General features: G+C 39.9%; 1 protein-coding gene across 1 annotated transcript in view; it reads left to right on the forward strand.

Annotated features, from left to right (window-relative positions):
- The window catches only part of SCIN (scinderin), an 89,661-nt gene that overhangs the window by 41,948 nt on the left and 19,809 nt on the right, over nt 1-27,904 (forward strand). Inside the window, exons 5-9 of the mRNA XM_006880246.1 lie at nt 8,479-8,571; nt 12,456-12,588; nt 14,021-14,109; nt 14,924-15,139; nt 20,407-20,528. Of these exons, the coding sequence (XP_006880308.1) occupies nt 8,479-8,571; nt 12,456-12,588; nt 14,021-14,109; nt 14,924-15,139; nt 20,407-20,528 (653 nt within the window). The remainder of the gene's footprint in view (nt 1-8,478; nt 8,572-12,455; nt 12,589-14,020; nt 14,110-14,923; nt 15,140-20,406; nt 20,529-27,904) is intronic.

Consider the following 27,904-nt stretch of genomic DNA (forward strand, 5'->3'; position numbering starts at 1 on the left):
CATTCTGCCCATGAGATCCTGTGTGGAACACACTTTTAAGACTTGCTACAAATGTTGTTTCTGTGCTGTCAAGTTGGAACCAACTCATAGGTGACCCTCCAGCGGGTTTTCAAAGGCAGTAAATCACATGGAAGGAGATCACCCATCCTTCTCCCACAGAGTAGCTCATGAATTAGAAGTAGATGCCTTTGGGATCTACACTGTGCAGTTTTACAGTGTTGAAGAACAACCTGATCTTTTGAACAAAACTATCCTGAAAGAGAGCAAGAGTGTAATTGTCAGACTTTAATTTCCAAGTATGTGAAACTGGCTAGAATTTTGAGAATGAATAGATAAAAAGAGGTGCAAATATTATGAAAAGTAGACAAGAATTATGAGAATATGGCCAAGAGCATGTTAAGTACCCAGTCATTTTAAGATAAATCATGTAGCCCTCCCTACTTAGGTTTTGAAAACGTGTGTAAGAAAAAAAAAAAAAAGAAAGAAAACGTATGTAAGACAGAAAAAAAAAGTTTTATGTTGAAACAGGTAATGATCACCTGAAATTTTTGGAAATTGCAAATTTGACCTAGATTGTTTATTTGTTAATCTGATTTAACAGAGTTTGGTTTTTTCCCCTGACTTGTTTTAAATTGAGCTCCTCTTGAAAGCAAAGAGTGAGCAATGGGTAAACACCCCCCCCAAAAAAACCCTAAAAGACAAATCTGATAGGAAATCAACATGGGTAAAGGAGAAAACACATCAATTATTACATATTTCCAACCATTTTCGTGTGTTAGTAATAAGTGGTTTACTTTGCTAAACGTTTTCAATATATTACCAACAAAATAGCCCATCTGTAACAAAATAGTACCTGTGACCTTTGGAACAATCTAATTACTGTAGTACTCTGTCACCATAATCCACTAAAAAAACATCACTCTAAGTCCCTTACTTAAGGGGGTGTGTGTCTAATGTTTCCATACAGGTATCTCTATGTTTGTATAATAATTCATATGGTAACTTCTGCTTTATAATCTAAATTTCTTACATAAAATTCTAGCGCATTGTCTTTATCATCCAAAGGACCATCAGATAATGTTCTGTAATTTTTTGATGATTTTTTAATACCCCTGCAGTTTTCCTCTTATATGGATGCAGTGTATATAATCATTCTCTTAAATGCCAAGCATTTAAGTGGGTTGCATTTGACTTTTATTATAAAATGTGATGATATTCCCAACGTTAGATCTCTGAATACACTATTTCAACCAATAGAAGTAGCATTATTGGGTTGTGATGATTGATAGGTGTTGAAGAAGATTTCTCATCTTACTGCTGAATCATTTTAAAGAAATTAGGCTCTTATCCTCGCTATAAGGAAATATCTAGTCGAATATTAACCTGTGCTGGCACTGGATGTTATAAATTCTCTCTTAACCTTTGACAATTTGATAGATAAAAAAGGTGCTAGTGTAAACCGTGTAAAAGTACGTTTTGCATGGTTTGGTAACTCATGTTTGTGGAGACTTATCACTTCTTTTAAAGACTATTTGCTTTACTTCGTATACTGACATGATGAGAAGAATTTCCTGTTCTTGGCCCTTCATGAATTTGCACTTACAGCAGAGACAAAAGAAGCAAGAAGAGAAGGAGGAGATAGGTTTTGGACATATACTGAAAACAGCTCTAAGGGAGAATGGGGCATTATGGTGGAGCAGTCAGCAGGGAAGTGAGCAGCTAACCCAAAGGCTGCATGTCTCCTATGGTTTGGATACGTTAGTGGCTCTGGGAAATAGATGGGCATCCTCCACCTGTTAGGATTCACAGCCTGGAAAGTCCAGGGGAGGCTTACTATGAGTTGGAAACAATTCAATGGCAATGACTTTGAATTTTGTGTGTTGTTTTTGTTTTAGGAAGATGGCAGATCACTGTAACCATACTGAATAGAATGTGTGCTTCACATAATTACTAATGTTAGCTCTAATTAGGATGGAGAAACTAAAAGCGGTCCCATACAATCGCTGTTGGGAAATAACTTATGCTTTATTTCCAGAAACAAAACTGGAGTAGCTTTGTTCAGTACTTATAAGAGGCAGCACATGTCTCAGTGAAGAACTTGGGACAGAGATGGACAGTCTCCTCCTGTGCAATTTACAGCCTCAGAAAACCCACTGGAGGTTCATTTATGAGTCAGTTCGAACTTGATGGCAGTGAGTTGAGTGAGTGATCAACATCCACAATTCACAGAATTAGAAAATGGCTCAAAGTGAATAAAATGTGCTGACTCCTATTGCATCAAGCTCCTGAAAGGGTCCATGGAAAGAACCTACGGCATTCATTCAAAGGCTTGCCCAAGTTTCCATGAATTCATTGAAATCTACTCTGTGGTTCCTAGTTTGGTTTGGATTTTCTTTTTACAACTAATTATTCTAGAAGTTACTGAAGTGTCAATAAAGGAACTTGTGCTTCAATATCAGCTTAAATACTTTTCAGTGGTGTGAGTCATATAAACTTTCTGAGCAACAGTGACCTTAATTGTAAACTGAAGATAATACTATCTAGTTCATTGGAACTCTTGTAAAGATAATATGACATAAGTCTAGATCTGATACACTTTGAGACCCAGAATAGACTCTCAATAAGCAATAGCTATTATGAGTCATACTTGACTTGATGGTTGCTGTTGTTGTTAGGTGCCATCGAGTTGAGTACGACTCATAGTGATCTGAACCCTGTCCTTTATCTTGTGCCATCTCATGTTTCCTGACACACAAAAGCCCATTGCAGCAGTCACCAGGTCAAAACACCTGGTTGAGGGTCTTCCTCTCCTTCACGAACTCTCCACCCTTCCCAACAACATGTCCCTCTCCAAGGAATAGCATCTCCTAACAATATGTCCAAAGTATGTGAGGCAAAGCCTCATAATTCTTGCCTCCAAAGAGTACTCTGGCTGCATCCTCTCTAAGACATACCTGTTCATTCTCTTGGCTGTCCAACACCACAGCTAAAGGAGTCAATTCTTTTTCTGTCATCCTTATTCATTGTCCAGGTCTTGAATGCATAGCTAGTAATCAGAAAGACTATGGCTTGAATCAGACACACCTTAGTCCTCAAACTAACATCACTACTCCTCAATAATTTGGAAAGGTTCCTAACTGCAGATTTTTCCATTGCAATATGTCTCCTTATTTTCTGACTGTTCATACCAAGAGTGTTACTTGTGGATTCAAGCAAGATGAAGGCATTGAAAGTTTCAATCGCCTCTCCATCCATTATGACCAGTGGCAAGAATCTTTGTTTTCTTGATATTGAGATGCAGTCCATACTGAAGGCTACATTCCTTGATCTTCTGCAACAAGTGCTTCAAGTTCTGATTTGCAACAAGTAAGATTGTGTCATCTGCATAATGCAGGTTATTGATGCGTCTCCTTCAAATCCTGATGCCACATTCCTCTCAGTCCAGCTTCTTGTATAATTTGCTCAGCATGCAGATTGAACAGGTATGAAGACAGAATACATCCCTGATGCACTCCTTTCCCAATTCCAAACCATGCAGTACTCTCCTGCTCCATTTGCACAACAGCCTCCTGATCCAGGTATAGGTTCTACATGAGCACGATCAAGTGCTCTGGGATTTCCATCTGTTGACCCATGTGTCAACCACAGTGTGTCATGATCCACACAGTCAAATGCCTTTGCATAGTCAAAAAAGCACAAATAGACATTCTTCTGGTATTCCATGCCAAACAACAATTGTACTGAATCCTTTGATGGTAAAAATTGTTAGCATGCTGTGCTGCTAATTGGAAGGTTAGATATTTTTGTCCATCCTTCCAGAAGTAACTTGGAAGAAAGTCCTGGTGATTTAGAAAAATCAGCCCTTGAAAACTTTATGGAGCACAGTTCAATCCTACAGACTTAATAAAGGGTGTTGCATTGAGTTAGAGTTAACTTAAAGGCAGCTGGTTGACTTTTACTATACTAATTATAATTAGCTTAAACAGCCGAAGAATAATTGCTCAGCCAGTCTAGGTAGAAGTTATGCACAACATTAAGTACAACCCAGGAGACATGATCTTATTGATTCACACAGGAGACTCAGAATATCGGTCTAATCAGAAAAGGATACTTGGTAGGGAATGCTGGGATATAAGGCAGGGTAGATGGCATCTAGCCTCTGAAAGAACCCTGGAATCCAGAGTTTTGGCTCTGCATGGTAAAGGTCCTCTAAAATACAGATGTTTGGACCTTAGCCTGAAATGCTATTGATAATAGATAATGAGAAAATATATGATTTTACCAAACTGCTCCAGTATTTTCTTATTGGGCCAGTGGTGAGGATTTTTGTTTTCTGTATGTTGAGGTGTAATCCACACTGAAGGCTGTAGTCTATGCTCTTCTTCAGTAGGTGCGTCAAGTGTCCTTCACTTTCTGCAAGTCTTTGTCATCAGCAAAATGCAGGTGGAAAAATCTTCCTCCGAACTTGATACCATATACTTCTGAGAAAGGAACAAATATATCTGTCTCAGAGCAAGTTCAACCTTCGAGACATGGGTGGTGAAACTTGGTCTCACATACTTTGAACATGTTGTCCAGAGGTGCAAATCCCTGAAAAAAGAAGTAGACGTTCAGCAAAAGAGAGGAAGACCCTTAACAAGATGAATCGACACAGTGACAGCAGCAATGGGTTTGAGTATGACAGAGATGGGAGGATGGTGCAGGATAGGAGCAAGGTTCCTGCCTGTTGTTCACAGGTCACTGTGAGTCATAGTGGACTCAACGGCACCTAACAGCAAGCTCAGCATGTCCCTGAAACACACTAACATTTAGGAACCATTAGAAAACTATCTAGCACCATATCTTTAAAGCACAGGAATAACACAGTGTAAGGGGCTTCTAAGTGTTGCACCGGGAACTCTGGTGGTGAAGTATTTCATGGTAGGCTGCCAACCAGGAGGTTTGCAATTTGAATCAACAAGCAGCTCCTCAGAAGACTATAGCAGTCTGCTTCTGCAATTATTATTACAGCCTTGAGCTGTTCTTGAGCTGATGGCAATGGGTTTTTTTTTTGTTTTGGTTGTTGTTTGTTTTATTTTGTTAAGCAGTGTATAGGATACCTTTTGGGATGGAAAGATAGGTTGATTGGAATAGCAGTCATTCATGCCTGAAGGAGTGAGGGTTTTCACCATTAGCAGCATAGGAATAAACAGCAGTCAATGATTGTAGATGGTATAATTTTAAAATGATAGAATTGAATGGCTTAGTGGGTGGGAAATCAAAAATGGAAGGGAGGAAGGATTAAAAAATGGCCATATTATTTCAAGTTCTCTGGTGACTAGGAGAAAAGTGAAACACTGATGTAAGTGAAGAATTGAAAATAACTTCTTTTAGAGAGAGATAAACTCTGAAGCACATTGGTAAAGATGACATTTCTAAAAGGAAACACATAGAAAACAACTGGAGGAGGTCACTCACTTGGTGCCATCGGGTTGGAACCGACTCATAGCTGACCCTCCAGGGGGTGCTGAGGCTGTGTACCTCCCGGAAGGAGATTGTTCATCTTCTTTCCCAAGGAGCTGCCGGTGCATTTGAACCTACGGATGGGTCCACCTTTGGGTTAGCATTATACTCCCTAGGCTATGTCACCCTTACTTGAAGGAAAGGGGGTTCTAAACCTGAGTTCATGTCTTGGCTGGAACAGTAGATGAAGTTTTTGTGGAATACTTTTAAATAAGAGTTCTATGTTTTTAAAAGGCCAGAATGTATATAATTTTATATGCAAAGAATGACATCATTAATAACTAATAGTAATTATTTATATAACTCAAAATTAGGGTGTGTCAAATATTTGCCAGATGCTACCTGTAGAGACAGTGGTCTTTCCAATCACTTGCTATATATCTGAGAGATAGAAAATGAACGGGGTTGTAGAAAAGAATCGACACCTTTGAGCTGTAGTGTTTGAGAAGTGCACTGAACATCCCATGGACAGCCAAGAGAACAAATAGATATGTCTTGGAGACGGTGCAGCCAGAATGCTCTTTGGAAGCAAGGATGATGAAGCTTTGTCTCACATACTTCAGGCATGTAACTAGGACGGGTTATTCCTCAGAGAGGGACATAATGCTGGGAAGGGTGGAGGGTCGGTGACAGAGAGGGAGACCCTAACCAGGTGGACTGACATGGTGACTGCTGCAATGCTCTAACATGTCAGGAAGTGTGAAGATGGCACAAGAAAGGACAGGGTTCAGATTAGTTGTTCATTGGGTCATTATGAGTCATACTTGATGTGATAGCACCTAACAGCAACAACAACCTGTAAAGGAAAAAAACCCTTTATTTAATTTATTTCAAAGAACAAAATGCACAACATAGCAAATGATGTGAACATATTTAATTATACTCCTCTTTCTAGGGAGAATATAAAGCCCTTAAGGGTTGAGCAAAGTGGGTGTAAACTCATTTGTATACCCCAGTGAACTAGTAAATGCTCAGTTTTTTAAATGAATTGCAAAATGATCCTTAGAGGTTTCTAACAATATGTCTCCTCACCTTCCTGAACCCCTGCTGGGCCCCTGGAGTGCTGTGTGCTCCTGGAAAATCTCTTGGGTTCAAGTTCCAACTAAGCTTCAGTCCTTTGAGAGACTAATTAATATCCTTGGTTAGTATGGGGAATATCATTTGATAATTAAAAGTTAGGATGTGCTCTAAATCCAGATTCACTGGGCCAGTTGGAAGATTTCCCAGTATTAGTAATGCTTTTAACTGAAACTGATCAACGCAGACTCTGTTGTTTTATTATAGTGGAATTAGGGAGCCCTAGTGGTCTGCTCAATAGAGGTTGTGCTGTTAATCCAAAGGTCATGCCTTTCTGGTGTTTGAATCCACTTATTTGATGACTTGGGAAAAGTTATACAGTATTCTTCTGTGTAATTTACAGAATTGCATACCAGTGAAGGGACAGCTATGAGTCAGTTTTGTTCCTGCAATGAGAGACAAGGATAGCTCTGATATGGTTTTGGTTGCAAATGGTTTCGTTTTCTAATTAATTCTACTTTTACCAAAAGCAAGGCAATCACCTCCAAAATAATTATATTACATTCACTATGTAAAGTAATTGAAAAGTTTAATTGCTCATGGTATAATAAAAAGATGGGCATGTTCTCAAATGAGATAAATTCTGTACAATATCTCTGAACTTGAGCTTGTGCCATTATGATATTAATCTCTGAGCATTTTGAGGCAATATATTTCTAAGCAATTCTAACTATAAATTATGCACATTATGTAGGGAATTTTATTGCATATTATTTATTTACTAACTTCTTTGCTTTTTTCAGCATGAGTTGATAGTTACATTGTTATAAAAACTACATTGTTTAGCATAAGTTTATATTTCATTCCTGCTTTAATATTCTGTGGTACCTGTGTCAGTTAATTTTATCGGAAAAAAATAGACAGTAGAATATATTATTTAGGAAATGTTCTTTTATTATTTTAAATCAATAAATGGTCTGAGCTCTTTTCAGGCAACACAGTTTATAAGCATATAATAGATTTTAAAATGCTGTACAGACTTTAAAAAAAATTTAATGTATAGAAATTGAAGTCAGATTAAAAATATACTTTCTTCTAAATGCTTTGTTTGAATTTTTTTGTTGCAGCATATATAAGAAGGATAAAGAAATGATTAAGCTTTCCTTTGACAAATACTTATTGAACATTTGTAGTGTACTAGGGAATGTTTGTAAGTCAAGGATACTACTATAAAGAAAGTGTGATTACAGTCTTCAATAACTTACACTTTATTATTATCTGTAATATGTTGATGATGATGATAATAGTATTCTACTCTCAGAGAGTAGTTTTTATAAAAGTCTTTGTGATGATAAATGAGTGAAACATGTAGACTCATTTTGAGTTCTGCTGTGTTAATAGGTGGCTTGTTAACTCAAAGGTATAGGATATCACTCCAGCTGTTAGAATCCATCAGTGACTTTGAGTAGAAAGCTGAGCAATTTCTCTCTGTGTGGTTTACACCATCCAAAAACTCATTGGAGAGTCAGTTACAAGTTGGTTTTGACTGTATAGCAGTGAGAGGGCTTTTAAGAAACTAATTTTAGAAGCAAGCTCACAGAGGGAATTCTCTCAGAGAACTGAACTTGTAGCTCGTGTTTTAAGTAAGTCTTCTTAGTTTTGAGAACTTTAGAGATTTTGAAAATATTGAGTTTAGGATTTTGCCCTCTTGGAAATTCATAACACCAGCAAACTCAGAGTTTGTTTAATTAATGCCATGAATTTATTTGACCAATGGAAAACCTTTTTTTTTTTATTGTTGTTCTTGAATCGATGAGTAAATGTTCGATCCTAGTAAGTATTTTCAAGTGTTTTATAATATTATGTCTTTAAAATGTACGATGTTCTCTTGTGTTTTTTAGAACTCTGTCCTTTGCTGAGAGGTCTTTGTCTTTCATCTGTTATTCACATTTTTTCTAGGTTTTAGGGAAAAAGCCGGAGCTTCCACTGGGAAGTGATGATGATGACACCACAGCAGACATAATGAACAGGAAAATGGCTAAACTCTACATGGTGAGTTCACCTGTACCTAGTTCTTCTCTTTTCACTGGTGTGACTGTGGTTCCAGGAGCAGGTCTGCACTTGATAACTCTTTCTTTCACCCTTAAAGAGAAATGAATACATCGAGTCCGTTCTTGGATCTTGTATTACTCTCTGTGGTGGAGTCAGAACCGACTCATAGCTGACCTCCTAGGCAGTTTTAGGAGGTTATAAATCACACAGGAGGAAATTGCCCACGCAGAACCACTAGCAGATCTGAACCACCAGAAAGATAGCAGCTTTCGGTTACTAGTGCAGCTCCCTACAGATTCCACCAGCAAAATTTCCTCTGCACATGTATATTAAAGTTATTTTTAATTACTATGTTATTGTTGTTAAAACAAATAACAACGTGAGTTATTGATTTGATCTAATAAAATGATACATCATTTCTGAACTAGTGCTAACTGGAAGCTCTGGTGGCCTAGTGGTAAAAAGCTGCACTGCATTCCCAAAGTTCCAATCCACCAGCTGCTTCACCAGCCGTGGAAGAAGATTGGGTAATTTCCTTTCATGTGATTTGTTGTTGTTGTTGTTTATTGCCTTCAATTTAAGTACGACTCAGAGAGACCCTGTGAACAAAAGGCCTGAAACCACTCTACAACTATGGATATTTATCAAAGTTCATAGAGTTTCTGGAGGCATGTTATTTAGGAAGTGGATACCACTCCTGCTTCCAAACCTGGAATAGTATGTTATTGTTGTTATGTGTCATTGAGTCGCCTGCGATGTATACCCTGTGTACAGCAGCTCTGAACCCTTCCCTGTCCTGAGCCAGTTTCACTAACATCGACACACCAACCCCCATCACACCAATTACTGTATCAATCCATCGCATCCTGGATCTCCCTCTCATTCACTGTCCATCACCATTCCAAGCATGATGTCCTTCTCCAAGGACTGATCTTCCCTGACCATGTGCCCAAAGTTAACTGAGGCAGAGCTTCAAAATCCTAGCCTCCAAGGAGAGACTTGGATTCAACCTCTCCAAGACAGACCTATTTGTTTTCTTGGCAGCCTATGGTATGTTCAAGACTCTTCTCCAGCACCACAACATCTATTCTTCTGTCATCCTTAGTCATTGTTCAACTCTCTGAAGTATAACAAGTAGTTGAGAAGACCATGGCCTGGATTAGGTGCACCTTTGTATCTAGACTGACATTGTTGCTCTTCAGCACTCTGGAGAGGTCCATGATAGCAGATTTTCCTAATGCAATTCATTTTTTTTTATTTCCTGATTGCTGGTTTTAAGAGTGTTGATTGTCAATTCGAGCAAGCTATAATTGCTAACAACCTCAATCTCTTCTCCATTTAATATGGTGCTGCCAATTGGCTCAGTGTTGAGAATCTTTGTCTTCTTGATGTTGAGCTTCAATCCATATTGAAGACTACAGTCCTTGACCTTTTATATAGCAAGTGCTTCAGGTCCTCCTCAATTTCAGCAAGCAAGGTTGTGCTGTCTGTATATCATAAGCTGTTATAGAGTCTTTCTCCAATCCTGACACCACACTCCTCCTCATAAAGCTCTGCTTCCTGGATGATCTGTTCTGCATACAGATTGAAAAGGTATGGGGATAGGATGCATCTCTGACACACTCCTTTCCTGATTTTGAACCATGCAGTGTTTCCTTGCTCTGTTCTGAGGATATTAAGAGTCTAGACAAGAAAATCTCATGGCAAGTTACTCTATAATCCACAGGATCACCATGATTCAAAATTGACACATTTACCTAGCTGCAGAGTGGAATAATGTATTTTGTGCTCTTTTCTTCAGTAAAAGGTTTACCTTGACAGAGTAAAAATGTCTTAGAAGACATTTTTAAGATCTTACATTTATAAGATCTTCACCTGTTTAAAGCATTCTATTTAGTTAGAAAGAAGGCCTGCTGTGTTACAAGAGGGCAAAGGCAAATAGCTTAAAGCTAGTAGAATGAGAACAGCCTAGATTTGGACCCTGGGGACCTGGTGGCTTGTCCCATGTCACTCCGTGGAAATGACTGACTGTGAGACCATAAGCAAAAATAAACAGTCTAAAGACTTACTTTTCTTATTTGCAAGCAAGAGAGAGAGTGAGAGAGCTTATATTAGATACCCAGGTTCTTTCCAACTATGAAACTTTATAATTTTATTGCTGACAAGAATGACAAAAGCCAGAAGGTATATCAGTTAAACCCCTGGCCAGTCAAGTACATTGCAATTCATAGTGACAGTGCAGCAGTTTCCGGGCTGTAAATCTTTACTGGAGGAGACCTGCCTATCCTTTTCTAGCCGAGGGATGGAGGATTGAACCTACAGTTAAAATGGGGCATTAGGAGCGTTTACTTCCCCCTGCAACTGTCTGCTGGAAACCCTGTGGGGCGGTTCTTCTCTGTCCTAATCGACTTGTTAACATCAGGTTTATGGTTTGGAGGAATTTTTTTTTAAGAGGGGGAAGTGCTCTTCATTTAAATCAAGAAATCGAAGAGCGAATGACCAATTAGTGTGGCCTGAGTTCCTTTTTATAAAGGGGAAGTGAGTTCTTCTTAGGTGGCAAAGGAAAACGTGATTACCATTTCTGCAAATTCTGAATTTTAATATGAGTTTATAGCAACAGTAACTGTGACAATGGCCGTAAGCACAGTGGCGGTGATGGGAACAGCACAGTATCGGGCAGGGCTTCCTTCTGTTATACTTAGGCAAGGAGTTGGAGCCAACTCAACGGCACCTAACAATGACAACACATTATTAACTGCTTTGTAGCTGTTTATTTCTTTATTACTCTGTCAAGCATTTTTTTTTCAAAAGCACAACAAATATCTTTTATTCCACATCATTGAACAAAATTCTTCCTTTTTGGACTGAAGTTATTTTTGTGTGGAAAAGATAATCCTGAAAAATGCCTCCCCTGGTGGAAGGATGCGGTATTACATGCATCTAAAGTATGAACCAGCTGTCCTCCCCGCACTCAACCCACTGTTGCTGCTCTCATAACTGGATCCTCCAGCAAGTTTACATAGGCAGTTAACCACATGAGGGAAGATTGCTCGCCTTTCTCCCTCAGAGCAGCTGGTGGATTCGAACCAAGTGCCTTTAATTTGGCAGCGTAGCTCCTCCTGCGAATTCTGATTCATAGCTATTCTGTACCAGGTTTCTGAGGCTGTAAATTTTAGCAGCTCAAACTGATGCATCTTTCTCCCACTGTGTGTACAGTGAGCGTGAGACTGTTGCCTAATTGAGTTTTGCAAACCTTCACTCAAATCACAATTTGAAGACTTCATTCAAAAAGACTATTATCTATTTTAAAGAGTTTCTACAAATCTGGTGGCCTAGTGGCAAGAAGCTGTACTACAATACCTGAGGTGCATGGTTCGAATCCACCAGATGCTGTGCTGCAGAAGGAGGGACAATCTCCTCCTGTACTAGTCAGATCTGATTTGATGGTACACGCACAGAAAAGAATAAATTTTTTTTAAATCGCATAAAAATAATAGCCCAATGCCTAGTATCTACAAAGATCTCAATAAACTTTAGACATTATCATCACTGTTATTTTCTGATCTCTCCCCTTCCGATCCCTAAATTCTATGCAGGATTACCCATACTATTCTGTGACTATAGCTCTTATCTAAAATTTAAAATAAAAGAAAAAAGGACAAAACAAAAAGATCTTTTGGAGTATGATTGGACTCAGGAGTTATTTTGGTTTTGTTCTTTGAGATGGTTTTATTGGGATAAAATTTGTGTGTAGTTAAATTCACCTGTTTAAAGTGTTTAATCCAATGCCTTTAGTAATGTTTATGGTACAATCATCAACACAGCCTAAATTGATAATACTTTTATTTCAAGAAGAAATGTGGAGCTGATGGTTTTTATTTTAGGTTTCAGATGCCAGTGGGTCTATGAGTGTGAGCCTGGTGGCAGAAGAAAACCCCTTCTCCATGGCAATGTTGCTTTCTGAAGAATGCTTTATCTTGGATCATGGGGCGGCAAAACAAATTTTTGTATGGAAAGGTAAAAGATGCTATTGAAGATGTCATCACATTTCAGATTTACAGGTGTTTCTTTGAAAGGGTTAAGAAGAAAAAAATTCAGTTTATTAAAAGACCAAACACCACCTTCTGAGAGATACATTCTTTTTTTAAAACTTTTTTCCTCTTTATTTTTTTTCACACCTTTCCTCCTTTTCTCCACCCCCCACCCCAAATCATTCATTGTTGCACTTTTCTCCCCTCCCAGCCCTCTCCCCTAGTACACTACCCTCTTGGAAAAGTAAAAGAAAAATTCTTTCATTGTTTTACAATCCCTCTCCTCAGGTCCACTCCACTATACAGTCTTCACTCTGGACTCCTGTCATGACAAAAATACCTAATCACATATCTCAAACAGTTTTCTCCCTCATCTGTTTCAATGCCGTATACATTATTGAACCCATCTTTCTCAGTCTCCCCCCAACCCCGAGGTCAGTCCTGTTTTACAACAGTAGCACCATGCAGTATTTGTCCTTTTGTGACTGGGATACTTCACTCAGCATCATGTCCTCCAGGTCACCCATTTTGAATAATATTGCATGAGTTCCTTGTTTTTCAATTCAGAGTAGTAGTCCATTGTGTGAATATATCACAGCTTCTCTATCCATTTGTTTGTTGATGGGCCCTTAGGTTGTTTCCAACTCCTTGCTATTGTAAACAAAGCCACAATAAAAATGGGTGTGCATATATCTGCTTGGATGTCAGTTATGGTCTCTTTGGGGTATATTCCCAGTAGTGGAATTGCTGGGTCAAATGGTATCTCTATTTGCAACTTTTTGAGAAACTACCTTCCACAGTGGTTGCACCATTTTACACTCCCACCAACAGTGAATAAGGGTTCCAGTTTCTCCACAACCTCACCAGCATTTGTTGTTTGCTGTTCTGTTAAATTTTGCTATTCTGACTGGGGTGAGATGATATCTCATAGTTGTTTGGGGAGAGAGATATTCTTATAAAAACAAAACAAAAGCTCATTGTAGTCGAGTCTGTTCTGACTTGTAGCTGACTCTCCATTGCATTCCCACGGCTATAAATCTCTTAGGCAGAGATTGCTTATCTTTCTCCTGTAGAGCTGTTGATGGATTCGAACCACCAGAGAGACATGGCCTTTGAATTAGCTGTGCCTCTCTCTCCTGACTAGCCACCAGAGCTCTTAAAAGACCTCACACAAATGCAGCCTCACAAACTCATTTTCTTCTGACCAACATTGTTTGCCAAGAAGCAGAAGGTTAACGGATGCATTTAGACAATTATTTCCTAAATAATATGAATTACTGTGCTGTTAAATCTACCCAATGTACTAAGAAATATTTTACCATCATCTCAACGCTACATTTAAATTATAAATATATGTGGTTTTGCTACAAAAATATTTCAGTCATATATGCCTTGCTTTAATTTACTTTATATTTTAGGTAAAGATGCTAATCCCCAAGAAAGAAAAGCTGCTATGAAGACAGCTGAAGAATTCCTGGAGCAAATGAACTATTCTACTAATACCCAGGTACCTGTGGACATGGTCTGGCTGGGAAAAAAACAAACACATGGGAGCCCATGACATTGCTGTAAAAATCCCTAAAATGATTTGGCTTAAAGTAATGTGTGCGTGTGAAGTCATTCTTCACTAGAATGTCGTTAATCGGGTGCCACGTATTCCGAGAACTTAATCTGTATGTGGGAGAGACTTTTGCAGAAGTGAAAGATCGGATCTTCCATAGGGGTGAATGATGAGAATGACAGACATCCTCCAGAACCTTTGATTCAGATAATGAACCACAGTCAAGGTAACTAGAAGCACTTATTCCTTAGTGAAAGTTGTGCAGACATAGACTAAAACCCAGATAGTATTTGGCTCCATCAAGATCACTCCAGAATGGCTAGTTACTCTTCCTTTTTTAATATCTCAATCTTATCCACTCTTTACATTTTTGTCTTGCCACTCACAACACAATGAGATCATTTCTTTCAGAACACAGACCTCTTGGGGCCGAATGCAAAGAAAAGCCAAACTCCAAATTCATAACAGTAGTCACTATTACTTGTAATGAAAACATGCAAGAAGAATTCTATCTTCATCCCATACATCTGATTTCAGTGACACCACCTTAAATTGTGAGAGAAAACAAGGCAGGATTGTTCAAGAATTTTCTGGGTTTTCATGCATTTTTTTCAAGGATCCCAGTATCTGAGTTAACATCTGTTATCACAGAAAGCAGAGCATTCTTTTCATGCTTGTAAAATCTTCTTTCCACTACTACCATGTTTCCTTTCATTCATAACTTCTTGTTTATTATTATTGTGATATTTTTAAATTTCAGATTCAAGTTCTTCCAGAAGGAGGTGAAACACCAATCTTCAAACAGTTCTTTAAGGACTGGCGAGATAAAGATCAGAGTGATGGCTTCGGGAAAGTATATGTCACAGAGAGAGTGGCCCAAATAAAACAAATTCCATTTGATGCCTCAAAATTACACAGTTCTCCACAGATGGCAGCCCAACACCATATGGTGGATGATGGCTCGGGTGACATGGAGGTATTTACCTGGCTGTGATGGCTTGCTTGTTTGTTTTTACCAAGCCCATTTATGTCAGTAGATGTTAGAACTCTGATGGCCTAGTTGGTAAACCAGGTGTTTTGAATCTACCAGTTGCTCTAAGGAAGAAAGATGGACAATCACCTTCCATGCAATTTACAGCCTCTGAAAAACCTACTGGAGGGTCAACTATGAGTCAGCAATGAGTTGAGTTGAGTTGATGTTAGAACTATAATTTTAAGAAACTACAAAATTTATAAATTTTACTTAATATTATTAAACATGGTCCAAGACTGCATACTAAATCGAATAATTGAAACTTGGAAAAGATTCTATCTAACCTTCACAAATTTTTAGTTTGAGATTTCAAAAAGTTAGGGAATTTTTTTCCCCCTCAGGGTCACCTTGTTATTATCTTAAAGACGTGGCACTGGAACCAAATGTCAGATTTCCAGTCCAGAATGGTTCCTGCTGTGAGAAAGCCTGGTTCTGGAATGGTGCAGGGAGAGCTTTTGCTTTCGTGTATGAATATTCCAACTGACTTGCCCATCAGCTACATTTTGTAGGGTGTTTATGCACACAATCAGAGCAGTTGAATTGTTTGTTAATTATTCCATTTAAGAAAACAAATGATGTAAATCCCCTAATAATTCTCCCTGACTCAAGTTCTTTCATTCCCAGTTCACTCTTGAATCATCTAATTTATTGAGGACTGGATTATTTCTTTTCCACTTAAAAATGCTGTCATGACTTTCCATAAGTCTACTTGAAAAGGCTGGTCTTCAGCTTTGTACCCAGATTTCCATAATTCAACCTCCACTTCTCTTCTCACAAAGAGTTCTGGTGGTATAGTCGATTGCAACGAGTGTTGCACTACAGGTCAAAACACTGCATTTCTGGTGGTTTGAATCCACCAGAATTTCTACAGGACAAAGACAAGCAGTTTCTTCCTGCTGAGATTTACAGCCTCAGAAATCCAAGGGTGGGTTGCTGTGAATAAGAATTCACTCCACAGCAGTGAGTTTTATCAATTCTTCTCTGTGTTACCTTCCATTGCCATGAGCATCCATACTCTTTCCCATCTGGTAAACACCTTTACTCTTCTTTGGTATTTCACTAGAGCTAACTCTTCACAGATACTTGTTCTGTGCTTGGAAAAAGACTATCTCTAGAGAGCTCTAGAGGCCTTGTAGAAAGGAGCTGTGCTGCCAATCCAAAAGCAGGTGGTTCAAATTCACCAGCCACTCAAAGGAAGAAAGAAAAAACCTCAACCCGTGTGATTTGCACCTCTGAAAACTCTTTGGAGGGTCCAATTCAATGACATGTAATTCATACACATAGGCTCACAATTGCCCTTAGTCTCAACCTATAAATAATATTTTTAACAAAATTCATCATAAAAGTGTCACAAAATTGTTCATTTACTTAAAGGCTTCCCCTGCTAGAGCCACCATCACTTCTTTGAAGGTAGAATTGCATATTTCTATTTCCTTATTTCTGGGCTAGCCACAATGGCTGGACCAAAGAATATCCTCTAGAAATTTGGAAACACATTTTCTTCTTTTCAAAGGCTTGAATTTAAGTAGGGAAGGGAGTTTCAGAGTGAGAGATACTAATGACGAAAGCCACAATGCCCCTTATGACTAGTGGAAGGCAGTGGCTCTGGGCCTGTCTCCTGCTCTATAAGACATGCATCCTCTCCTGGAGTTCAGCATAAAGGGCACTGCTCGACTAGTGCAAAGCTAGAGTCCCCAGAACTGCCTATATGTCAGGCTACAATTTCAATCTCAGGTCACAGTATCCCTGAGCTGTCCTCTGGTGTGACCCCAGGGCTGCTGACACTTGAAGTCTCTGTAGAAGCTCTTTAGTTTAGTGAGGCATACCGCCATTTTTCCTCTGATTACTGGACGGCATGAGAAGGCTTTTCCCTAAGAGCACCACACTGAAACCATAGCCTCTTATAGTCTGAGACCATCAGAATCCCTATTAGATATTTTAAAGACAACGGATCTATTCCCCCCCCCTTTTTTTTCTGTCTAGGAGCCAGGCAAGAACTGTTTATGAAAAATAGCAGTGTCTGGCAGCCTTTTAATCATACATTATAGTTTTGTTTTCTCTGTAAAACTTTTCTCTCTCCAAAAAGGAAGGTCTTTAATCTGTCATAAGGATGGACTTCTTGTTGTATGCACTGTTGAGAAGAAACCTCCATATAACTGACTCTCCAGAGATCTTTAGAGGCTGTAAATCTCATGAGAGGAGATTGTCCTTCTTTATCCCTTGGAGCCACTGCTGGACTTGAACTGCCTGCCTTTGGGTTGGCAGTGCAACTCCTTACCACTAGACCAACAGAGTTCCTTGAGTTAAATTAAAAACTACATCCACTTGTGTTTATCCTTTGTTATAAATAACTCTTCAGTCTCAAGCCTAGATGATACCTTGTCAAAAAAGAAGTTATTGCTACTTGATAAAATTTGCTAAATTTACCTGGGAAAATTTATCATTTCATCTCTAAAACATAAAGAAAAAGAATCATATCATTAAATTAATTCCTGATTTTAAAAAAGCATCCCTTTATTATATAAAGTTAAAAGTCTGAATATTATAATCCATTATTCTGCTAGAGTGTTCAGTGATTTTTACCAATTGACTGATCAGTAGGAGTTTATTAACCAGCAGACTCAGTACTGAGCTAAAGACTGTGGAGGATATAAAGGTAATATGTTGCTATTGTTGTTATGTGCTCTCAAACATAAGCACTTCTAGAGCTCTGGTGACCTAGTAGCAAGAGGCTTTACTGCAATACCAAAGACACACAGTTTAAGATCATCAGCTGCTCTGTGGGAGAAGGATGGGCAATCTCCTCCTGTGTGATTAACTGCATCTGAAAAATCATCAGAGGGTCAGCTATGGGTTGGTTCTGACTCAGTGGTACACAACAACAACAACACAACAAAATCATTAGAGAGCTCTTCTAGTATAGTGGATACGAAGTGCTGCCAACTCAAAGGAATGTGGTTTGAATCCACCAGCAATTCCTCAGGAGAAAGATGGGCAGTCCTCTTCTCTGCCATCTCAACAGCTTCTGAAAACCACTTGAAGGATGAGCTATGTATCAGTTCTAACTTGATAGCACATAAGACAAATTTTCAGATTCACAAAATTTCTTCCCTTTGCAAAATTTGAAAATGAATTTAAAAGTTGATTATATGCCATATGGAGCAAAGGCGAGGATGGAAACCAGAGGCTCAAGGATGAGATTATTCCACTCACTGACTAGTTAGCTCATGTGAACCAAAGCCTCTTCAAGCCTGAGACTGTAAGAACTAGATGATGCCCATCTACCCCTATTAACAGTTCTGACCATGGACACGCAAAAAGTGGAACCAACTAGAATGGGAAGAAAAGGTAAAAAAACTCAAATTTGTAAAAAAAAAAAAAAAAAAAGACAAAATTTACTTGCCTGAAAGGCTAGAGGAACTCCCCAGACTATCACCCTAAGATATTATTTTAACTCAAATCTAAATTCTTTCCCTGAGGTCACCTTTTAGTCAAAGGATAGATTGGCCTAAAAATAAACAATAACATTTATGAAAAATTGTGCTCCCTTAAACAGTCACCTGTACAATAGTTACATAAAATCGAGACTGTAACACCAAGGAGGGATAGAGGAGCTAGGTTGTTGAGAGTGGGGCAGGCAGGGTAGAGATGACAAAAGTGCTAACATGGTACAGTGGTTATAACCAAGGCCACACAGAAGTTTATGAATTGTTGAATGAGAATCTTGTTTTCTGGTTAAACTTTCATCTAAAACATAATTGTTGTGTTGTTGTTATTTGCTGTTGAGTTGTTTGCGACTCATAGTGACCCTGTGTACAACAGCTCTAAACTCTGCTCTGTCCTGTGCCAATCTCATTGTCTCTGACACACCCATCCCAGTTACCCCAGTCACTGAATCAATCCACCTCCCAGAGGTCCTTCCCTTTCTGCGCCTGCCCTCCACTCTCCCAAGCATGATGCCCTTCTCCAAGGACCGGTCTCTCCTTACAACATGACCAAAGTATGTCAGACGAAGCCTCAGAATCCTTGCCTCCAAGGAGTAGCCCGGTTTAACCTTCTCCAGGATGAATCTGTTTGTTTTCTTAGCAGTCCATGGTACACTCAATACTCTTCTCCAACACCAAAGCTCAAAAGCATCAATTCTCCTTCTATCGTCCCTGGTCATTGTCCAGTTCTCTGACACATAGCAAGTTATTGCAAAGACCATGCCTATACCAGACGCACATTAGTCTCCAGAGACACACCGTTGCCCTTGAGTACATTAGAGAGGTCCCTAACAGCAGACTTTCCCATGGCAATACGTCTTTTAATTTCCTGGCTGCTGGTGGAAAGCGTAAGCCAAGCAAACTAAAGCTGTGAACAATCTCAATCTCAATCATCCTGATGCTGCCAATTGGTCCAGTGGTGAGAATCTTTGTCTTCTTGACATTGAGCCTGAATCCATATTGAAGGCTACAGTCCTTGACCCTCAGCAGCAAGCGCTTCAGGTCCTCAGTTTCAGCAAGCAGGGTTGTGTCATCTGCATAACACAGATTGTTAATAGATATTCCACCAATCCTGATGCCGCATTTCTCCTCATACAGCCCAGCCTCCCAGATGATCTGTTCTGCATACAGCTTGAAAAGGTATGGAGAAAATGAGAGAGAGAATAATAAAGGGGAAAAAACCCCTCGATCTCCTTACCATAGTCAGAACTGACTCAAAGCTGATCCTCCAGTAACTTTTCCAAGGCTGTAAATAGAATAGGAGGAGATTTCTCATCTTTCTCTCTTGTAGCTGCTGGTGCATTTAAACTGCCTTCCTTTGGATTGGCAGTATAATTCTTTACTCAGTAAGCTGGAGAAGGCATCCTTTGTCCACCAGAAGACTTGCATGAGAATGCTTATAGCAGCACTATTTGTTATAGCCTAACCTGGGGGGGACCCCACAATATACATTCTTATAGCTTGCTAAACCTTGGTGGCCCAGTGGCTGAGTGCTTTCCTGCTAAATGAAAGGTTTGTGGTTCGACCCACCCATTCCATGGGAGAAAGATATGGTAATCTGTTTCAGTAAAGATTTAAAGCTTTAGAAACCATCTGGGGCAGATTTATTCTGTCCTATAGAGTCACTACGGTCAGATCTAAACTGAAAATTATTTGTAGTTTTTGGAAAGCATTATAAAATAGAGAAAAAAATTAACTTTGTTACATATATTTCGTTCCTTCCAGATCTGGCGTGTAGAAAATAATGGTAGGATCCCAATTGACCGAAACGCATATGGTGAATTTTATGGCGGTGACTGCTACATTATACTGTATACTTACCCCAGAGGGCAGATTATCTACACATGGTAAGTTTACCTCTTTAATAAGACTTCACATTTTATAGGGGCCAGGTTTTACTTTAGAGCATTAAATTGATGCAGATGTAATAATAACCATCCTAGAGTGACCCCAGTAAGATGTATATAACACGCATCGAGATACTATTCATTTTCTTGGACTCGGTTTTGAGTATTTTTTACACTTGCTATCCAGGACCATGAAACATTGACATACAATCATTCTCCGTATCTGAGGGAAAAGGGTTTGCTCTTCAAAACCGTAGTGTGCTTTTAGTGAGCAAATAGGTGAATGTCTTATCTTTTATACCGAAATTCCACCTGGTCCATGCATGGCCATGTCTTTTTGTTTAAACTTGCCGAGGCCACCCTGAAGTGCAGTTCCAAAGCTGTAGCAAGGTTACCTCTGGATATTGTTTCTGATTTTATTTCATACCCCAGAAACCTCAAATTATTGCATTCTTGTTCTTTGTCCTTGTGAAAGTCAGATCATTGATGAAGAAAATAAGGCTATTTATCTATATTTTGTGTGAATCTGCATACTAACTTAGTTGAAAGTTTGGTTTCTTTAGTCTGAATAAGTACAAAGACTCACTCCAGGTGGAAGGACCACAAGTGTCCAGCCATTGGTAGAGGCAATAGGGAGTTGGATGCTAAACCAAAGGCCATGTTTCTCTGATGGTGAATCAGTCAGTGGCTCTGAGGGAGAAAGACAGACAGTCTTCTCCCATGTGATTTTACAGTTTCAGAAACCCAATGGAGGATTCACTCTGACAGTGAATTGAACGGTTGAACTGAAGTAGTGTAAGTACACACAGTGGGCTGTGCTATTCCAAAAGGAGAGAAATCCTGAAACTGTGTTCTCTGCTGGCAGTGAGATTCTCAATTTCTGCTGCTGAACCCATTCAATTTAATGGTGAGACTAGATAATCCCCTTGTGAATAGATGAACACACTCTATTTGTATATTTTTGTCCATCCATGTGGCAAAGTCAAAGTCAGTAAATGGCTAGAATAATAAACCCTTGACACCTCAGCGACCCACCGGTATCAGCATAGCAGCTTCAGGAAATAAGATGGCTCCTGCTACTCAAAGGATAGGGGGCTCTAGTGGCCTAGTGGCAAGAAGCTGTGCTGCAGTCCCGAAGGCACACAGTTCAAGGTCACCAGCTGCTCTGTGGGAGAAAGATGGGTAATCCCCCATGCTATTAACTGCCCCTGAAAACTTGCCCAAGGGCCAGCTATGGCTTGGTTCCAACTCTGGGTTACACAACAAACAACAACAACTCACAGGATGGTCTGGGAACCAGTAGCACTGCATCGCCTGGCAGTTTGTTAGAATTATAGACAGGATATTTTAGCAAGATCCCCAGATAAGTCAGATGTAAGACAGTGACAGAGAACCTCTGCCTTAGGCAAGAATTCTAAACACTAACAGCACGTTTTTCAAAAGCTTTGGAAATCTCCCACAGATACAAATATCTAGCCTCGATTTCTTACCAAATAAATCAGAATCAGGAGGGGTCTTCTTGAAATTTTAACGTACACCAGTATGTTAATGAGGACCACTGCACTTAGCACTGTCTCTGACCCCATGTTGTTGTTGTTTAATAACGCTGAGGCAGAACTAACTCAAACCTGACACTCCAGCAGGTTCTCCGCAGCAGTACATGACACTGGAAGAAACTGCTCATCTTTCTCCCCTGGAGCAGCTGGGGGTGCTAATTACCTGCCTTTGGGCTGGCAGCACAACTTCTTACCACCGGGCCACCAGGGTTACCTTTCTAACCCCATGTTGTTGTTGTTGTTGGCCATCGAGTCAGGACTGACTCACAGCTGACCCTCCAGCAGGTAAATCACATGGGAGGAGATTGCCCATCCTTCTCTCGTAGAGCAAATGGTGGACCCAAACCACATCCCTTTTTGGAATTGCAGTGCAACTTCTTACCTCTGGACCACCAGAGCTCACTTCTGACGCCATAATCACCGTTATTTACCTATGTATGAAAGGCCATCTCACAAGCAGCCATTTGGTCAGTGGCATCTACACACTAGAAAACAGCTCCAAAACACCCGCTCCAAACTCACCCCTTTCAGGTTGGTTCCAGCTCACATACCTCTCCACTGGGTTTCCAAGGCTGTACATCATAACAGGAAGAGACTGCTTATCTTTCTTCCCTGGAACTGCTAATGGATTTGAACTTCCTGGAGACACGCATCCTTTAAATCGGCAACACAATTTGCTATGGACTATACCACCATGAGGGGGCTCTGGTGGCCTTAGTGGTAAGAAGGGACGTGGTACCTGTTTGAACACACCAGCTGCTCCTCAAGAGGTGGACTATCTCCTCCCAGTGATTTCCCAGTGAAAACCTGCTGGAGGGTCAGCTATGGGTCAGTTCTGACTTGACAGCACACAACAGCAACAACACATGCCCGAATTCACAACCGGAATTCCCGAGCAAACTGCTACATGTTTCTAAATACAGTTTCTCTTCTTTACTATCACCAATTTTCCGAGAAATGAAACAGACCGTTTAAGTAAAAGTGAATCAGTTTAAGTTAATGTAATCCAGTGTTTCAACTCCTATAACTGACAAATCAATATTGCACATTCTGATCTATCAGAAGGTCTGAATGCAGCCTTCCTGCTGTATGGTTATATACAACTCATCCATTACGTATAGATGTATATGGTTTATAGAAGTCGTCAATTTATGGGATAAACTGATGTAAGAAATTAAGAAGGTTAAAGTCCAGAAGGTAGAGTTGAAGATGAAATGCTACATTTCAATTACTTTTCAAAGACACCAATTCGGCTTTGTGTTTCTGAAACCACTTATATTCTCGAATGGTAAGAGAATGCTCATTTCAGCTGTGATGTTCTCTCTGCACTGCTGGGCCCCTGAAACTGCAGACGCTGAGCATGGACAATGACGAATCTCTCGAAGCAGTGAATTCCATTTTCATGGAGCACTTAGTTTTAATGAGCAATAAGCACCATGAATTTACAGAAAAGAAGTCATATCAGACAACACAGATTGCTTCCTCCTCATCCCCCTTAGGCAGAGGATTCAAAATTAGAGGCAGAGATAGATTGTGCTATGTGATGATAGTGGAAAACCTGACCTCAGGGTAAGACATCTTTACAGCAGGCTAATTTTCTATTGTGTGGTGGTGACATGGCCACTTTGACAGGAATCTAGCAGGAAGAGGAGTTCAAGATGAGTAATGGGATCTTTATTAAGAGTATCAAAGGTGAAAAGTTAGATATTATTATTCAGGTTAACTAGTTGAAATATTCCAGGGAAAAAGAAATCATTACTTGGAAACGGTTTAAGTTAGTTGCTTGAATGTTGTATTTATTTATATTTCCATCAAGAAAAGGCAAGTAAAGAAAGGACCAGGGGAGAGCAGATGTGGCTAAGGTGTGACCAGAGTATCACTCTGTTGGGAATCGGCACTTGGAGTGGTTTCTCCCATTGGCCATGTGCTCAGAGGGACTTCCAGAAGAGTTTTTAGCATGAAAATTTCATGAAAAATTTATCTTATCAACATTAAAAGACTTTTGTTTTTATGGGTGCCTTTATTACAGGAAGGAGTTCTGGCAGTATAGTGCATTAAGTGTTGTGCTGTTAACTTAAAGGTTACTGGTTTGGATCCACTGACTGCTCTGGGGAGAAAGATGGGCTGTCTCCTCCTATGAAGACTCAAAGCCTCAGAAACCCACTGTAGAGTTGCAAGGAGTAGGAGCTGCCTCTCCAGGAAAGGGTTTGGTTTGGGTTTTGTTCATTAGGGAAAGGAGTCCTACTGGTGTAGCAGGTAACAGTTGGGCTGTTAACCAAAAGATCAGTTGTTCAAACTCATAATCCACTCCAAGGGAGATAAGTAATCTCTTCCCACTGAGATTTACAGCCATGAATTTTAATCAGCTCAACAGTAGTGGGATTAATTTTGGGTTTGGTTGGGAGGGAAAAAAGAGACCTTGTGGCACTTGGAGTGAAGCCTAAGACTGCAAAGTGAAAGTCTGGGCTTCCAACCTGCCAGCTGATTTAGAGGGAAAAGATAAGACAATCAGCCTCTCTGGTGGTTACTGCTTTGGAAACCCACTGAGACAGTTCTACTCTGTGATAAACTTGACGGCAATTGGAAGATTTTTACCCTGGTTTCTAAGCAAAACCATTTTCATTTTAACAAATGTCTAGCTGCCCTCTTCATGCACTTTTACATTTTATTTTCTCATCTGCAGAGCTTTATAACATGAACTCTTTTGTCGATGCTTGTGCATGGAAATTTCTGAAATAAATAACACGTGCTCCCAGTTTGTTCTCTCTCACACATGCTCCCAGTTCGTTCTTTCTCTCTCCTCTCCCTCTCTCTCTCTCTCTGTGTGTGTGTAGGGCTACTGTTGACTCTACTAAAAATGGAACTCGGGATTCCTATTTTGTGCCTAACCTGTAGCCAGTGATCACAGTGATGATCATGCACAATAATGAAGAGTCGGCTGAGGAAAACAAGGTTTAAGGCTTTTCGTTTTCCTCTTCGTAAACTCACCAAACAAGAAAATCTACTAAAACTCATATTACACATTAAGCTAGTGACTCAGAATTAAACCACAGTCTGCCCCAGCAAGAGAAGTTGCAAATGAATGGGATCCATTTTACTTAGTCCTTTATATGAGTTGCTGGCAGTTTGTCTTTTATACAGCGTTCTTAGTACAGTAAGGGAGCTCTGCTGGCCTACTGGATATAAAGTTATATTGTCAACTCAAATTACCAGTGGTTCAAATCTACCCATTTCTCTGAGGAAGAAAGGAAATCTCCCGTATAAACCTGGAGTGTCGACTATGAGTTGGTTCCAACTCAACAGCAATAAATCGAGTTTAGTACTCAATAATTCCTGTAAAGAATTATCAAAAGGAGTTGTGCTGCCAATCCAATGTCCCACCAGTTGGAATCTACTGGCTGCTCTGTGGCAGAAAAATGGACTGTCCCCTTCCATGTGATTTACTGTCTCTGAAAACCCTCTTGGGGGTCTGCTGTAAGTCAATTATGACTCAACCATACATAACAACAACAGACATGTGTGAGTATGTGTATGCGTGTAGATAGACAAGCAAGTGCGTACATACCTCAGCTGTTAAAAGCAGCGACATGTGAAAATACTTCCCCAATATAAGAAAATGATACCCCGCCAAACAAAACACAAGGACAACCAAGCATACAGACACAGTAGTGCAGTGACAAGGTTCCCGTATCAAGGCAGAGGTGCAAGGCAGCCCAAGGCTGGGCAGTTGCCAGGACCTCCTTCCAGAAGTGGCCGGTGTTCAGCTCTCCTCTGGCGTCAGAGTTTGGGTTTAGAGGAGGCGTGTCACTAGGGATATCATTGCTGATGACAGGCTGGAAGTAGAGAATACCAGAGGTTTAATTGTGTTTTATCGACTATGCAAAGGCAATTGATGGTGTGGATCAAGGGAAATTCCAGAACATTTGATTGTGCTCACGTGAAACCATGTGCCACTGGGGTGTCAAATGCCATAACAGTTGCCCATGGTGGACAGTGTTTGGTGGAGCTCCCAGTTTAAGACAAGTTTGGAAGCAGGAGTGGCATCCACTTCCTAAAACACATGCCTCTGGAGACTCTATGAACTTGGAGAAACCACAATAGTCATAGAAGGCTTCAGGTCTTTTGTTCATAGGATTGCTATGAGTCATGCTTGACTTAATGGCAATCAACAACAACAACATGCAAAACCTATACCTAGACCAAGAAACTGTTGTCTAAACAGAGGAAGATGCATCAATGACCTGTGTTATACAGATGACACAACTGTGCTCATCCAAACTGAGAACTTGAGACACTTGCTACAGAAGATCAAGGACTGCAGCCTTCAATATGGATTGCATCTCAACATCAAGAAAATAAAATTCTCACCATCAGAATAGGCAATGTTATGGTAGTTGGAGAAAAGATTGAAGTTGTTACCGTCCTTGGCACAAGCAGTCAGAAAATCAGAAGACAAGTTAACTGACAAAAGACATGATTGGCAAAATCTGCTGTCGAGGACCTCTTCAGAGTGCTAACGAGTAATGATGTCAGTTTAAAGACTAAGCTGTGCTGGATACAATTCGTGGCCTTTTCAACTGCTTGCTATGCATTTGAGAGCTGGACAACAGCTAAGGACAATAGAAGAATAATTGCCTTTGATCTGTGGTGTTAGAGAAGAATATTGAGCATGCCATGGACGACTGAGAGAAGAAATAGGTTAGTCTTAGAGAAGGTGAAACGAGGCTGCTCCTTGGAGGCAGGGATTGTGAATCTCCTTCTTACATAATTTGGGGCATGTTGTCAGGAGGGACTGGACCTTGGTGAAAGACATCATGCTTGTAAGAGTGGAGGGTTAATGCAGGAAAGGAAAGCCTGGATGAGGTGGATTGACACAGTGGCTGTGACAGTGGGGTCAGATGTGTTAGAGATGGTGAGATTGGCTCAGGAAAGGCCTGGGTTCAAAACCTTTCATTCATAGGGTCGCTATGAGTCATAGGTGACTCGACAGCACATAACAACAGTGTGTGTGTGTGTGTGTGTGTGTGGTTATTGTCCTCGAGTTGGAACCAATTCACAGCTGATCCTCCAGAGAGTTTTTAAAGACTATAAATCATTCAGGAGGAGATTTTCCATGTTTTTCAGCAGCTGTGTAGTTGAATCACCTGCCTTTGAATTGGAAACACAACTTCTTAATCATGAGGCTACCTGGGGCTCACATATACCTGTATTGTTGTTGTTAAGTGCTGTCAAGTACAACTTGTAGTGACCCTGCGAACAAAAGATCTGAACCCTGTCCTATCTCATAGTTTCTGATCCACTTGCATCCATTCTGCAGTTACTGTGTCAATCCATTTTATTGAAGATATTCCTCTTATTCACATGCTGTCCCTCTCCAAGAAATAGCCTCTCCTAGCAACATGCCCAAAGCTCTGTCATCTTTGTCTCCAAAAAGCACTCTGGCTGTACTTTGTTCTTTTGACAGCGCATGGGGCATTCAGCACTCTTTTCCAAGACCTGAGTTCAAAGGCATAGATTCATCTTCTGCCATCCTTTTCACTATCCAAATCTCAGATACATAGCAGGAGACTGAAAAGACCATCGCCTGGGGGTAGTGGTGGGGATTGTATAACAATGAAAGATATTTTTTTTTCAAGGAGAAAAGCAAACTGGGGGAGGAAAGGTGGGCAGGGAGGAAAGTGCAACAATGAATGAATGAATGAAAATCCAAAGTCTCTGTAAACTTTCATTAAAATTTAAAAAAAGAAAGAGAGAAAGAGGAAAGAAAGAAAGAAAGAAAGAAAGAAAGAAAGAAAGAAAGAAAGAAAGAAAGAAAGAAAG

This window comes from Elephantulus edwardii, unplaced genomic scaffold, assembly GCF_000299155.1.
Source record: "Elephantulus edwardii isolate Elephantulus edwardi_28Jun2011 unplaced genomic scaffold, EleEdw1.0 scaffold00007, whole genome shotgun sequence".
NCBI classification, from domain to species: Eukaryota; Metazoa; Chordata; class Mammalia; order Macroscelidea; family Macroscelididae; genus Elephantulus; species Elephantulus edwardii.